At 47.8% G+C, this 16,926-nt stretch overlaps 1 protein-coding gene across 1 annotated transcript in view; it reads right to left on the reverse strand.

Moving 5' to 3' along the window:
• The window catches only part of GPR107 (G protein-coupled receptor 107), a 206,719-nt gene that overhangs the window by 106,743 nt on the left and 83,050 nt on the right, over nt 1-16,926 (reverse strand). Inside the window, exon 5 of the mRNA XM_063936684.1 lies at nt 7,321-7,469. Within this exon, the coding sequence (XP_063792754.1) occupies nt 7,321-7,469 (149 nt within the window). The remainder of the gene's footprint in view (nt 1-7,320; nt 7,470-16,926) is intronic.

Consider the following 16,926-nt stretch of genomic DNA (forward strand, 5'->3'; position numbering starts at 1 on the left):
TTCTATGCCCCTCCTACCAGACTCAGTATAGAAACTGTGCCCGAGGAGACGGACATCTTCAAGAGAAGGATTTTACACAGATAGTGGCGAGATCCACACCAGCTCACACATATAAGGCAAACCAAACTAATTAGCTTTAAAAATCAGCAACGGCTGAACAAGATTACTTTACTAAGTAACAAAACAGTACTTAACCAAGTACAAAGCAGTACTGAACTAAGTAACCACTGCAAAATCACGAAGCGCTGGGCGGGCACCCAGTATCCTCTACGCACTACGAAAAAAGGATTTACCGGTAGGTAATTAAAATCCTATTTTCTCTTAAGTTCTAGAGGATGCTGGGTCCACATTAGTACCATGGGGATGTACAAAAGCTCCCAGAACGGGAGGGAGAGCGCGGAGGCTCCTGCAGAACTGATTGACAAAACTTCAGGTCCTCAGTGGCCAAGGTATCAAACTTGTAGATCTTGGCAAACGTGTTCGACACCGACCAAGTAGCTGCTTGGCAAACTGTAAAGCCGAGACACCCCAGGCAGCCGTCCAGGAAGATCACATCTTACGAGTAGAGTGGGCCTTAACAGATGTAGGACACCGCAATCCTGCCGTAGAATACGCATGCTGGATAGTGAACCTGATCCAGCGAGAGATAGTCTGCTTAGAAGCAGGACACCCAAGTTTCTTGGGATCATACAGGACAAACAAAGTCAGATTTTCTGTGACGAGAAGTCCTCTTCACATAGATTTTCAGAGCCCTTACAACATCCAAGGACATTGATGAAACTGAGGAGTCAGTAGCAACTGGCACCACAATAGGTTGGTTGATATGAAATGCCGACACAACATTCGGAAGGAACTGCTGACGTGTCCTGAGCTCAGCTCTATCTTCATGAAAGATCAAGTAGGGGCTCTTACAAGACAAAGCCCCCATCTCCGACACACGTCTAGCAGAAGCGAAGGCCAACAAAGTGACAGCCTTCCATGTGAGAAACTTGACCTCAACCTCTTGTAGAGGCTCGAACCAATCCGATTGGAGAAACTGCAGCACCACGTTAAGATCCCATGGTGCCCTAGGCGGCACAAAGGGAGGGTGGATGTGCAGAAACCCTTTCAAAAAGGTCTGAACCTCCGGGAGGGAATCCAACTGTTTCTGGAAGAAAATGGAGCGGGCCGAAATTGAAACGCCACCGTAAGAAACCTCTTGGACTCACACCAAGATGCATATTTTTTTCAAATACAATGGTAATGTTTAGATGTTACTCCTTTCCTAGCCTGTATCAGGGTAGGAATAACTTTTTTCAGAATGCCCTTCCAAGCTAATATCTAGCGTTCAACCTCCATGCCGTCAAACGTAGCCGCGGTAAGGCTTCACAAGCGACCGGCCCCTGCTGCAGCAGGCCCTCCTGAAGTGGTAGAGGCCTCGGCTCTTCTAGCAGTAGATCCAGAAGATCAGTGTACCAAGCCCTTCTTGGTCAGTCCGGAGCAATGAGGACTGCCTGACCTTTTGTTCTCCTTATGAGTTTTAGAACTCTCGAAATGAGTGGAAGTGGAGGAAACACAATACCGACTGGAACACCCACAGAGTCACTAGGGCGTCCACCGTCACGGCTCGTGGGTCCCTCGACCTGGAATAATTCCGCCAAAGCTTCTTGAGACAAGAGGCCATCATGTCTATTTGAGGTACACCCCAACGACCTGTTACCTCCGTGAACACCTCCGGATGGAGTCCCCACTCTCCTGGATGGAGATCGTGTCTGCTGAAAAAGTCAGCTTCCCAAATGTCCACACCAGGGGGTAAATTTACTAAGATGTGAGTTCTATTTAAGACGGGATGTTGCCCATAGCAACCAATCAGATTCTACTTCTCATTTATCTAGACCCTTCTAGAAGATAATACCTGGAATCTGATTGGTTGCTATGGGCAACTTCCCATCTTAAATAGAACTCCCATCTTAGTAAACTTACCCCCTGGAATGAAGATTGCTGACAGCGCCAACGCATGTTTTTCTGCCCAGAGGATGATTCTTCTTACCTCTGACATTGCAGCTCTACTCTTCGTTCCGCCCTTTCGGTTTATGTAAGCCACTGTCGTTACATTGTCCGACTGCACTTGAATGGCTCGATCTCGCAGAAGATGGGCCGCTTGGAGAAGACCGCTGTAGACGGCTCTTAGTTCCAGAATGTTGATTGGTAGGCTGGATTCCAGACTTGACCACCTTCCTTGGAAGGTTTCCCCCTAACTTGCATCCGTGGTTAGAAGGATCCAGTCCTGAATCCCGAACCTGCGGCCCTCCAGAAGGTGAGGTAATGTAGCCACCAGAGGAGTGAAATCCTGGACCTTGGCGACAGACGTATTCTCTGGTGTATGTGTAAATGAGATCCCGACCACTTGTCCAGGAGATCCAGTTGGAAGGGCCGAGCACGAAACCTTCCGTACTGTAGAGCCTCGTAAGAGGCTACCATCTTCCCCAGAAGGCGAATGCACTGATGAACCGAAACCTGGGCTGGCTTCAGGACATCCCGGACCATTGTTTGTATCACCAACGCTTTCTCCTCCGGAAGAAACACCCTCTGCACTTTTGTGTCGAGGATCATTCCCAGAAAAGACAACCTCCTGGTCGGCTCCAAATGTGATTTTGGAAGATTCAGGAACCAACCGTGTTCCCTGGCAGATGAGCCGTGAGAATAATGGACTGCAACAACCTCTCCCTGGACGATGCCTTTATCAGCAGATCGTCCAGATATGGGATTATGTTCACACCCTGTTTGCGGAGGAGAACCATCATCTCTGCCATCACCTTGATGAACACCCTCGGTGCTGTGGAGTGGCCGAATGGTAGTGCCTGGAATTGATAGTGACTGTCCAACAGTGCAAATCTGAGATAAGCCTGGTGAGGCGGCCAAATCGGAATGTAGAGGTACGCATCCTTGTTATCCAGGGATACAAGAAACTCTCCGTCCCCCAGACACGACTTCAATTTGAATTTGAACACCCTCAGGTAAGGGTTCAACGATTTCAAGTTCAAAATTGGCCTGACCAAGCCATCCGGTTTTGGTACCACGAAAAGGTTTGAATAATAGCCCTTGTTTTTCATATGAGGTGGAACTGGGACAATGACCTGTGATATTCCCAATTTTAGGATGGCTTCCTATAGGATAGCCCTGTCTGTCAGCAAAGCTGGCAAGCCTGATTTGAAGAATCGGTGAGGCGGGAGTTCTTGAAACTCCAGTCTGTACCCCTGAGACACAATATCCTGTACCCAGGGATCCAGGCCGGACGACACCCAGACGTGGCTGAAACGTCTGAGTCTCGCACCCACCAGCCCATCCTCCAGGCTTAGAGTTCCACCGTCATGATGAGGATTTTGAGGAACCAGAAGCAGGTCTCTGGTCCTGGGAGCCTGCGGGTGTAGGCTTTTTGGATTTAGCCCGACCACCTCTAAAGAAAGAAAGTGTTAGAAGGTTTGGGCTTTTTTGTCTTAGCGGTCCGAAAGTACTGCTGCACAGCTGAAGAAAACAGTTTCTTCGTGGAAGGAGAAGCAGAGGGAAGGAAAGGTGACTTACCCGCAGTTGCCGTGGAAATCCACGCATGCAACGCTTCCCCAAATAGAGCCTGACCTGTGTAGGGTAGGTTCTCCACACTTTTCCTGGATTCCGCGTCTGCAGACCATTGGCGTAGCCAGAGTCCCCTGCGAGCGGATACAGACATGGAGGATAATCCGTGCAGTCAGCATACCCAGGTCCTTCATGGATTCAACCATGAACCCGGCAGAATCCTGTATGTTACATAAAAACAATTCAATGTCACTTCTATCCATTGTATCCAGATCCTCTAGTAATGTGCCTGACCACTTTGCTATGGCTTTAGAAATCCATGCACATGCAATAGTGGGCCTTGAGCCCACTCCTGAAGCAGTGTATATGGATTTGAGCGTAGTGTCAATCTTACAATCAGCTGGTTCCTTAAATGCGGTAGAACCACCTTTTTAGACAGTCTGGAGACAGATGCGTCAACAATTGGCAGGTATTTCCATTTTTTCCTATCTTCCTCGGGGAAGGGAAAAGCAACCAGAACTCTTTTTGGGATCTGGCATTTTTTCTCCGGGTTTTCCCATGATATTTTAAATATAGCGCTTAATTCTTTAGACGCGGGAAAGGTTAGCGGGGCCTTCTTATTATCAGTAAAGTAAGCCTCCTCAACCTGTTCAGGTGTAGTGTAATTAATGTTTAATGCATCTCTAATGGCCTCAATCATGAGCTGCACGCCCTTTGCAAGGGATGTCGCCCCCCTTAGCACATCCCCATCACCGTCTGTAGTATCAGAATCGGTATCCGTGTCATCTTGCATAATTTGGGCAAGAGCACGTTTCTGTGGGAACATGCTAGGGGATTTTGCAGAAATAGGGACAGAGCCTGACCAAACTGCCATAGACTTCAACACCTGAGTTTCAGTCTCAGTATTAGCTACCCTAGTAGAGATCTGAGAGATCATTCCTTTGATAGTAGTTAACCACTCAGGTTCAACAATAGGGATCTGAGACAAAGCATCACAATCCTGTGTACATAGAATGGATCCCTCCTGAGAGGAGACATCTTCTGCAGCATATGATTACAGAGTCCTTAGACATGGCTATGTGAGATAGTAACATCCACACAGGGAAATGTCAGACACAGCTCCCCCCCCCCCCCCGTGTATGCCACAGAGAGACACAGAGATTGAAGCCAACCCACACACAGCGCTTTTTAAAGGTAGAAATAATGAAACTACCAGCGCTGTCTGTGTACCTTAATAGACTACACAGACTTTACACAGCCCCCCCCCCCGCCTTCTACAACCCCCTGGTACCGCACAGGATAGCTGGAGTTGCTTGGAGGGACACCTCTCCCTGTCAGCATCTGTTACACAGGAAAATGGCGCTGAACGCTGTTGGGTCCGCTCTGAGGAGAAGCGCCGCCCCCTGAACAAGGCGCTGCTTCCCGCTTTTCATTGTATTATACTGGCCTGAGGATTTCTGCTGGCAGCGATCCGGGGATCCTGACAGGCTTGCTGACCAGTTAGGGTATAGGCGCTGGCCCAGGGCGTCCCTCACAGCGCCACACTATGGGGGTAATTCCAAGTTGATCGCAGCAGGAATTTTGTTAGCAGTTGGGCAAAACCATGTGCACTGCAGGGGGCAGATATAACATGTGCAGAAAGAGTTAGATTTGGGTGTGGTGTGTTCAATCTGCAATCTTAATTGTAGTGTAAATATAAAGCAGCCAGTATTTACCCTGCACAGAAACAAAATAGCCCACCCAAATCTAACTCTCTCTGCACATGTTATATCTGCCTCCCCTGCAGTGCACATGGTTTTGCACAACTGCTAACAAAATTCCTGCTGCGATCAACTTGGAATTATCCCCTATGTATCGCTGAGCATGCGGTTAGTACCGCGATCCCTACCCTGTTGAAGCCATCTTCACACCGGCTCCCTGCTTGCTAGGGGGGCCGGTGACTCACTCGCTACAAACATCTTCTGGCTCTGTTAGGGGGTGGTGGCATGCTGCTGGGGTGAGTGGTCGCCTGGGGCGGCTAACGATCCATCCCCTTAGGAGCTCAGTGTCCTGTCAGCGGAGATAGTGGCTCTCACCCCATAGGGTAGGACACTGCTCACCACACACGCTAAGTCCCACGAAGCAGGGAGGCTGCTGCCTGTAAAATAATAAACTCTAATAAAACAAACTTTTACTAGAGAAACTCTGGAGAGCTCCCCTATCTGTGATCAGCTCCTCCGGGCACATTTTCTAAAAGGAGTCTGGTAGGAGGGGCATAGAGGGAGTAGTCAGCCCACACTATTAAACTCTTAAAGTGCCAGTGGCTCCTGTTGGACCCGTCTATACCCCATGGTACTAATGTGGACCCCAGCATCCTCTAGGACGTAAGAGAAAAATAAGTAATAATGCCACTGTATAGGTCATTGGTACGGCCCCATCTGGAATACTGTGTCCAGTTCTGGAGACCATCTCCAGAAGGATATAAATACATTAGAGACTGTACAAAGAAGGGCAACTAAAATGGTTCATGGCCTACATCACAAAACTTACCCGGAAAGGCTAAAAGATCTTAACAACTATGGTTTGGAGGAGAGAAGGGAAAGGGGGGACATGATAGAAACTTTCAAATATATCAAGGGTCTTAAAGTTCAGGAGGGAAACATTCTTCAAAAAAAGAGGAGTATTAAACCCGAGGACATACACTGAAACTGGAGGGAGGCAGGTTCAGGGGAAATTTAAGGAAAAATTACTTCACAGAAAGGGTAGTGGATAAGTGGAATAGCCTTCCATCAGAGGTGGTAGAGGCTAAGACGGTAGGGCAATTTAAACATGCTTGGGGATAGGCATATGAATATCCTTACAAAGAATTAAGGTTCAAAAAGGGTTGAGTTACCTAAAGGATAAAAAAAAAATGATGATCTATTATTTCCTGAACCCAAGTATATAAACCTTTATATTATTTATGTACATAGAAACATAGCATTTGACAGCAGATAAGATCCACTTGGCCCATCTAGCCGGCCCATGTACACGCACACATTTACACACTAGGGTTAATTTTTGGCGGGAGCAAATTGACCACCAGTATATTTTTGGATTGTTGAAGGAAACCGGAGTACCCGGAGGAAACTCATGCAAGCACGGGGAGAATATACAAACTCCACGCAGTTAGGGCCATGGTGGGAATTGAACCCATTACATCAGTGCTGTGAGGCCATAATGCTATCTATTACACCATATGCACTGCCCATTAACCTGCTGTGTCAAATGGCATTGGGCAGGCAGAATTTTCTTTTGCAGGGATTTTTTTGGGGGGTGTTTCAGGTAGACGATCCGGGAAAGGTTTACATACTAGCGCTCAAATAGATGTTGGACAGACACACACATAATCTAGGTCATGAATCACTCTAAACATCTTACAGTGGTACATGCTTGCATTGTCGCTTGCTTTTAATAACGACTAAACAGTAATTGATTGCTACAGAATGACAGAAGGCACATAGATTACGTCCATCTGCCCTAATACGAACAGCCCCCACAGAGGAAGACCAGGTGACGCCACTACAGCGTAAATGAGTTTCCATGGCACCTCCATGATTCTAGCCATCCCAGCATTGTTGCTAATTATGAATGTAATGAAGTCTCCCGACTTCAACACAACTGCTCAGACATGAAAGATAAAACAAACGTATAGTAATGCATATGTAAAAGTTAAAATTGTCCTAGGCTGGAAAACCAACCTTACAGAGAGACAGAAGACAGTAATCCCTGCTGGGACCCACATTTTACCTTTGTCTCTGCGTTCTCGCTTTACCGCCGGCGCTTTGGACTTCGTTTTCTCAGAAGCGCTTTCAACAGTAGCACCTTTTTCCGTCTCCTCGGGAATTGCAAACACAATTTGTGGTAATAGGACAATTGTGTTCTTTGTGAGACAAACTCTAAATTGGACAAGAGAAAAGATTGCAGTGAATGCAGGGTTACAACAGGTTAACGAGAAGCCATTTTGTGTAATGTTACTACACCAAACCATACAAAATACATTGCCATAGTGTCACTGTAAAGGAAGATGTATGGTCTTACCATTCACCGAATGCTACAGAGTGTAACTGAAAGTTTGTACAGTTCTGGTTATGCAGAAGTTGCTCAATACACAATTTTACTTTTCTGTGAAAGTCCATCCCACATCAGCAGTAACGGTTACTCATATTGTATCCTGTTCTGTAAATAAGAGATCCCTGAAACTCTTATAATGCAAAAGTTTAAATCGTGAAATATTTGGAGTCCTACAATTATTATTAGTATAATGTGAAATACACACATTGGAGGTAATTCTGAGTTAATCACAGCAGCAAGTTTGTTAGCAATTGGGCAAAACCATGTGCACTGCAGGTGTGGCAGATAATAAGAATTTACTTACCGATAATTCTATTTCTCGTAGTCCGTAGTGGATGCTGGGGACTCCGTAAGGACCATGGGGAATAGCGGCTCCGCAGGAGACAGGGCACAAAAGTAAAAGCTTTAGGATCAGGTGGTGTGCACTGGCTCCTCCCCCTATGACCCTCCTCCAAGCCTCAGTTAGGATACTGTGCCCGGACGAGCGTACACAATAAGGAAGGATTTTGAATCCCGGGTAAGACTCATACCAGCCACACCAATCACACTGTACAACCTGTGATCTGAACCCAGTTAACAGCATGATAACAGCGGAGCCTCTAAAAAGATGGCTCACAACAATAATAACCCGTTTTAGTTAACAATAACTATGTACAAGTATTGCAGACAATCCGCACTTGGGATGGACGCCCAGCATCCACTACGGACTACGAGAAATAGAATTATCGGTAAGTAAATTCTTATTTTCTCTGACGTCCTAAGTGGATGCTGGGGACTCCGTAAGGACCATGGGGATTATACCAAAGCTCCCAAACGGGCGGGAGAGTGCGGATGACTCTGCAGCACCGAATGAGAGAACTCCAGGTCCTCCTCAGCCAGGGTATCAAATTTGTAGAATTTTGCAAACGTGTTTGCCCCTGACCAAGTAGCAGCTCGGCAAAGTTGTATAGCCGAGACCCCTCGGGCAGCCGCCCAAGATGAGCCCACCTTCCTTGTGGAATGGGCATTTACATATTTTGGCTGTGGCAGGCCTGCCACAGAATGTGCAAGCTGAATTGTACTACACATCCAACTAACAATCGTCTGCTTAGAAGCAAGAGCACCCAGTTTGTTGGGTGCATACAGGATAACAGCAAGTCAGTTTTCCTGACTCCAGCCGTCCTGGAAACATATATTTTCAGGGCCCTGACAACATCTAGCAACTTGGAGTCCTCCAAGTCCCTAGTAGCCGCAGGTACCACAATAAGCTGGTTCAGGTGAAACGCTGACACCACCTTAGGGAGAAACTGGGGACGAGTCCGCAGCTCTGCCCTGTCCGAATGGACAATCAGATATGGGCTTTTGTGAGACAAAGCCGCCAATTCTGACACTCGCCTGGCCGAGGCCAGGGCCAACAGCATGGTCACTTTCCATGTGAGATATTTCAAATCCACAGATTTGAGCGGTTTAAACCAATGTGATTTGAGGAATCCCAGAACTACGTTGAGATCCCACAGTGCCACTGGAGGCACAAAAGGGGGTTGTATATGCAGTACTCCCCTGACAAACTTCTGGACTTCAGGAACTGAAGCCAATTCTTTCTGGAAGAAAATCGACAGGGCCGAAATTTGAACCTTAATGGACCCCAATTTGAGGCCCATAGACACTCCTGTTTGCAGGAAATGCAGGAATCGACCGAGTTGAAATTCCTCCGTGGGGCCTTCCTGGCCTCACACCATGCAACATATTTTCGCCAAATGTGGTGATAATGTTGTGCGGTCACCTCCTTCCTGGCTCTGACCAGGGTAGGGATGACCTCTTCCGGAATGCCTTTTTCCCTTAGGATCCGGCGTTCAACCGCCATGCCGTCAAACGCAGCCGCGGTAAGACTTGGAACAGACATGATCCTTGCTGAAGCAAGTCCCTTCTTAGTATCTCTTGAAGTTCCGGGTACCAAGTCCTTCTTGGCCAATCCGGAGCCACGAGTATAGTTCTTACTCCTCTCCGTCTTATAATTCTCAGTACCTTGGGTATGAGAGGCAGAGGAGGGAACACATACACCGACTGGTACACCCACGGTGTTACCAGAGCGTCCCTGCTATTGCCTGAGGGTCTCTTGACCTGGCGCAATACCTGTCCAGTTTTTTGTTCAGACGGGACGCCATCATGTCCACCTTTGGTCTTTCCCAACGGTTCACAATCATGTGGAAGACTTCCAGATGAAGTCCCCACTCTCCCGGGTGGAGGTCGTGCCTGCTGAGGAAGTCTGCTTCCCAGTTGTCCACTCCCGGAATGAACACCGCTGACAGTGTTATCACATGATTTTTCGCCCAGCGAAGAATCCTTGCTGCCATTGCCCTCCTGCTTCTTGTGCCGCCCTGTCTGTTTACGTGGGCGACTGCCGTGATGTTGTCCGACTGGATCAGCACCGGTTGGCTTTGAAGCAGAGGTCTTCCTAGGCTCAGAGCATTGTAAATTGCCCTTAGCTCCAGTATATTTATGTGGAGAGAAGTCTCCAGACTTGACCACACTCCTTGGAAATTTCTTCCCTGTGTGACTGCTCCCCAGCCTCTCAGGCTGGCATCCGTGGTCACCAGGACCCAGTCCTGAATGCCGAATCTGCTGCCCTCTAGTAGATGAGCACTCTGCAGCCACCACAGAAGAGACACCCTTGTCCTTGGAGACAGGATTATCCGCTGATGCATCTGAAGATGCGATCCGGACCATTCGTCCAGCAGATCCCACTGAAAAATTCTTGCGTGAAATCTGCCGAATGGAATCGCTTCGTAAGAAGCCACCATTTTTCCCAGGACTCTTGTGCATTGATGCACTGACACTTGGCCTGGTTCTAGGAGGTTCCTAACTAGCTCGGATAACTCCCTGGCTTTCTCCTCCGGGAGAAACACCTTTTTCTGGACTGTGTCCAGAATCATCCCTAGGAACAGCAGACGTGTCGTCGGAATCAGCTGCGATTTTGGAATATTTAGAATCCACCCGTGCTGTCGTAGAACTACTTGAGATAGTGCTACTCCGACCTCCAACTGTTCTCTGGACCTTGCCCTTATCAGGAGATCGTCCAAGTAAGGGATAATTAAGACGCCTTTTCTTTGAAGAATCATCATCATTTCGGCCATTACCTTGGTAAAGACCCGGGGTGCCGTGGACAATCCAAACGGCAGCGTCTGAAACTGATAGTGACAGTTCTGTACCACGAACCTGAGGTACCCTTGGTGAGAAGGGCAAATTGGGACATGGAGGTAAGCATCCTTGATGTTCAGGGACACCATATAGTCCCCTTCTTCCTGGTTCGCTATCACTGCTCTGAGTGACTCCATCTTGATTTGAACCTTTGTATGTAAGTGTTCAAAGATTTCAGATTTAGAATAGGTCTCACCGAGCCGTCTGGCTTCAGTACCACAAATAGTGTGGAATAATACCCCTTTCCTTGTTGTAGGAGGGGTACTTTGATTATCACCTGCTGGGAATACAGCTTGTGAATTGTTTCCAATTCTGCCTCCCTGTCGGAGGGAGACGTTGGTAAAGCAGACTTCAGGAACCTGCGAGGGGGAGACGTCTCGAACTTCCAATCTGTACCCCTGGGATACTACTTGTAGGATCCAGGGGTCCACTTGCGAGTGAGCCCACTGCGCGCTGAAACTCTTGAGACGACCCCCCACCGCACCTGAGTCCGCTTGTACGGCCCCAGCGTCATGCTGAGGACTTGGCAGAAGCGGTGGAGGGCTTCTGTTCCTGGGAAGGAGCTGCCTGCTGCAGTCTTCTTCCCTTTCCTCTACCCCTGGGCAGATATGACTGGCCTTTTGCCCGCTTGCCCTTATGGGGACGAAAGGACTGAGGCTGAAAAGACGGTGTCTTTTTCTGCTGAGATGTGACTTGGGGTAAAAAAGGTGGATTTTCCAGCTGTTGCCGTGGCCACCAGGTCCGATGGACCGACCCCAAATAACTCCTCCCCTTTATACGGCAATACTTCCATGTGCCGTTTGGAATCTGCATCACCTGACCACTGTCGTGTCCATAAACATCTTCTGGCCAGACATGGACATCGCACTTACTCTTGATGCCAGAGTGCAAATATCCCTCTGTGCATCTCGCATATATAGAAATGCATCCTTTAAATGCTCTATAGTCAATAAAATACTGTCCCTGTCAAGGGTATCAATATTTTCAGTCAGGGAATCCGACCAAGCCACCCCAGCGCTGCACATCCAGGCTGAGGCGATCGCTGGTCGCAGTATAACACCAGTATGTGTGTATATACTTTTTAGGATATTTTCCAGCCTCCTATCAGCTGGCTCCTTGAGGGCGGCCGTATCTGGAGACGGTAACGCCACTTGTTTTGATAAGCGTGTGAGCGCCTTATCCACCCTAGGGGGTGTTTCCCAACGCGCCCTAACTTCTGGCGGGAGAGGGTATAACGCCAATAATTTTCTATCGGGGAAAACCCACGCATCATCACACACTTCATTTAATTTATCTGATTCAGGAAAAACTACAGGTAGTTTTTTCACACCCCACATACTACAAGTACCACAAAAAAGGGTATTATCAGAAATATGTAACACCTCCTTCATTGCCCTTAACATGTAACGTGTGGCCCTAATGGAAAATACGTTTTTTTTTCTTCACCGTCGACACTGGAGTCAGTGTCCGTGTCTGTGTCGACCGACTGAGGTAATGGGCGTTTTAAAGCCCCCGACGGTGTTTGAGACGCCTGGACAGGTACTAATTGGTTTGCCGGCCGTCTCATGTCGTCAACCGACCTTGCAGCGTGTTGACATTATCACGTAATTCCCTAAATAAGCCATCCATTCCGGTGTCGACTCCCTAGAAAGTGACATCACCATTACAGGCAATTGCTCCGCCTCCTCACCAACATCGTCCTCATACATGTCGACACACACGTACCGACACACAGCACACACACAGGGAATGCTCTGATAGAGGACAGGACCCCACTAGCCCTTTGGGGAGACAGAGGGAGAGTTTGCCAGCACACACCAAAACGCTATAATTATACAGGGACAACCTTATATAAGTGTTTTCCCTTATAGCATCTTAATATATTATAATATCGCCACACAAAATGCCCCCCTCTCTGTTTTAACCCTGTTTCTGTAGTGCAGTGCAGGGGAGAGCCTGGGAGCCTTCCTAGCAGCGGAGCTGTGTAGGAAAATGGCGCTGTGTGCTGAGGAGAATAGGCCCCGCCCCCTTTTCGGCGGGCTTCTTCTCCCGTTTTTCCGACAACCTGGCAGGGGTTAAATACATCCATATAGCCCCAGAGGCTATATGTGATGTATTTTTAGCCAGCATAGGTACTTTCATTGCTGCCCAGGGCGCCCCCCCCCAGCGCCCTGCACCCTCAGTGACCGTTGGTGTGAAGTGTGCTGAGAGCAATGGCGCACAGCTGCCGTGCTGTGCGCTACCTTAAGAAGACTGGGAAGTCTTCAGCCGCCGATTTCTGGACCTCTTCTCTCTTCAGCATCTGCAAGGGGGTCGGCGGCGCGGCTCCGGTGACCCATCCAGGCTGTACCTGTGATCGTCCCTCTGGAGCTAGTGTCCAGTAGCCTAAGAAGCCAATCCATCCTGCACGCAGGTGAGTTCACTTCTTCTCCCCTAAGTCCCTCGTTGCAGTGAGCCTGTTGCCAGCAGGACTCACTGAAAATAAAAAACCTAACAAAACTTTTACTCTAAGCAGCTCTTTAGGAGAGCCACCTAGATTGCACCCTTCTCGGCCGGGCACAAAAACCTAACTGAGGCTTGGAGGAGGGTCATAGGGGGAGGAGCCAGTGCACACCACCTGATCCTAAAGCTTTTACTTTTGTGCCCTGTCTCCTGCGGAGCCGCTATTCCCCATGGTCCTTACGGAGTCCCCAGCATCCACTTAGGACGTCAGAGAAATAACATTTGCAGAGAGTGTTAGATTTGGGTGGGTTATTTTGTTTCTGTGCAGGGTAAATACTGGCTGCTTTATTTTTACACTGCAATTTAGATTTCAGTTTGAATACACCCCACCCAAATCTAACTCTCTCTGCACATGTTACATGTCTCCCCTGCAGTGCACATGGTTTTGCCCAACTGCTAACAAAATTGATGCTGCGATCAACTCAGAATTAGGCCCATTGTCATTGAAACAATAATTCCTTCTTGCAACAGGGCATAAGTTGTCCTTGAGCCACTACTGACCTACTGATCCTGCACTTACATATAACCTTGTATACTTACATCACCTCCTAGTGTTTAGTTAACTTAGATCAATCACTTCCTCCATCAATGTTACCCAGCTCTCCTACACATCTCTCCATAATATGCTTGGATCCTTTTAAACCAATATTTTATGTTTCTTTGGGGGGAGGAATACAATTCAGTGTGATGGCTACAAAGTACCTCCGAAACAGTTGGGAGAAGGTAGGACTGTGGAGTCAGTCAGCAGAAATCTACTGACTTCTCCAGATCAGTCCTCCTGTATCTCTAAACACACGCCTGCTTACTGTATCTAGCAGAAAATAAATGCAGAAGAAAGCCAATAAGGTATTATGTATCACGACAAAAAAACAAAACAAAAAAAACAACACCACCTCCCCAAGTTATATGCCCCCTCAGAGTACAGGGGCCCGGCAGAGCTGCGTTGGTACAGCAGGGGTTGAACAATATCTATAATGGATGTAGCCAAATTTCCACTCGGTGGAGAGTGCACTCACGCAGATATATGGAACAGTTCGTGCATAAAAGAACAATGTTTATTGGTCATCAAAAGACCGGCATTAGTACTTAGTCAAACCAACATCGAATTAGAAAGTATTGCTAGAACGTCTATAATAAAAACAAAAACACATAAAAAACACGTTTTTGTTTTTGTTTTTATTATAGACGTTCTAGCAATACTTTCTAATTCGATGTTGGTTTGACTAAGTACTAATGCCAGTCTTGAGAAAGGTTTATTATTGAACCGAAACGTCGACCCCAAGGCTCTTTTGATGACCAATAAACATTGTTCTTTTATGCACGAACTGTTCCATATATCTGCGTGAGTGCACTCTCCACCGAGTGGAAATTTGGCTATTTCAAGTAGACCTATTTTGGTCTATTGGGAGCACCCGCCACGCTGAATTATTGAAGATGTGAGTGCAGGATCAGCTGGTATAATGGATGTAGGGTGTTCGATGCACATGACCCCATGGGTACCCCACATCAAACGCCTTATATTCAGAGATTCACTGATGTCCACGTGGCTGCCCCTCACCTATTCCAGCTATGCATTCAGAAAAATGGCGCCCCAGAGCAAAGGAAACCTTTCTGGCTATGTATTTAAAAAGACAGAACTGCACAGCACTTGGCTCTCTTTCACAATACGTACCAGGAAGACAGATGCAACACTGAGATAAACTAGGGGAGGTAGCAATTGCATGGACACAATTATCCACGCCCCTCGCTGCACAGGCGCTGAGATGGGTAGCGGGGCAGAGCAGGAACGTCTTACATCTTACTTCGGTCGCCACAGGGTTATATTCCCCCTCGGGTGGTGGCGTGGACCATCACCCAAGTGGGGTTTCCGACCGCCGGTATTTCACCAGGTGTCTCAATTCTGGCATCGATATCTTGACAGCCAGGATCCTAACACCCGGCAAAATGAATGCCTCCCGTGAGAGAAAGAAAGACTGCTGCTGCTGCTCCTCAGTGGCTGGAGCCTCTGGGCACAGTCTCCTGTCCTGATCATGAGCTCTCGAGGGCCCTGCCATGCTGCACACGGGTAACTTCATCTCTTAGAACGCCTTTGAGCAGAGGTGAGGATTAGCAATGCTGTGCATTAGTTACTGGAAAATACATGGCAACCAAATCATGTATTGCCCTACTGTCATATACTCAGAGTTTCCCACACTCCACCATTAAAGTCCAGGTTTTAGGAATATCCAGGTTGAATCCAGATGTTTAGATCAAATTAACTGAGATACTAATTAAGTCACCTGTAATCAACCACAGAGAGCCTTAAAATCTGGACTGTAATGGTGGAGTTTTGCGGTCACTACACATTTTTTGGAGGAATTAAATTATTTCTCTCAACAACTTAAAAACTATTTCTGTCCAAAGAAAAGTAGGACAAAAATAAGATTTTACTTACCGATAAATCTATTTCTCGTAGTCCGTAGTGGATGCTGGGGACTCCGTCAGGACCATGGGGATTAGCGGCTCCGCAGGAGACAGGGCACAAAACTAAAGCTTTAGGATCAGGTGGTGTGTACTGGCTCCTCCCCCTATGACCCTCCTCCAAGCCTCAGTTAGGATACTGTGCCCGGACGAGCGTACACAATAAGGAAGGATATTGAATCCCGGGTAAGACTCATACCAGCCACACCAATCACACCGTATAACTTGTGATCTGAACCCAGTTAACAGTATGACAAACGTAGGAGCCTCTGAACAGACGGCTCACAACAATAACAACCCGATTTTTTTGTAACAACAACTATGTACAAGTATTGCAGACAATCCGCACTTGGGATGGGCGCCCAGCATCCACTACGGACTACGAGAAATAGATTTATCGGTAAGTAAAATCTTATTTTCTCTGACGTCCTAAGTGGATGCTGGGGACTCCGTCAGGACCATGGGGATTATACCAAAGCTCCCAAACGGGCGGGAGAGTGCGGATGACTCTGCAGCACCGAGTGAGAGAACTCCAGGTCCTCCTCAGCCAGGGTGTGCCCCTGACCAAGTAGCAGCTCGGCAAAGTTGTAAAGCCGAGACCCCTCGGGCAGTCGCCCAAGATGAGCCCACCTTCCTTGTGGAATGGGCATTTATATATTTTGGCTGTGGCAGTCCTGCCACAGAATGTGCAAGCTGAATTGTACTACACATTTAACTAGCAATCGTCTGCTTAGAAGCAAGAGCACCCAGTTTTTTGGGTGCATACAGGATAACAGCAAATCAGTTTTCCCGACTCCAGCCGTCCTGGAAATCTATATTTTCTGGGCCCTGACAACATCTAGCAACTTGGAGTCCTCCAAGTCTCTAGTAGCCGCAGGTACCACAATAAGCTGGTTCAGATGAAACGCTGACACCAACTTAGGGAGAAACTGGGGACGAGTCCGCAGCTCTGCCCTGTCCGATGGACAATCAGATATGGGCTTTTGTGAGACAAAGCCGCCAATTCTGACACTCGCCTGGCCGAGGCCAGGGCCAACATCATGGTCACTTTCCATGTGAGATATTTCAAATCCACAGATTTGAGCGGTTTAAACCAACGTGATTTGAGGAATCCCAGGACTACGTTGAGATCCCACAGTGCCA

This window comes from Pseudophryne corroboree, chromosome 8, assembly GCF_028390025.1.
Source record: "Pseudophryne corroboree isolate aPseCor3 chromosome 8, aPseCor3.hap2, whole genome shotgun sequence".
In the NCBI taxonomy this organism is placed as follows: domain Eukaryota; kingdom Metazoa; phylum Chordata; class Amphibia; order Anura; family Myobatrachidae; genus Pseudophryne; species Pseudophryne corroboree.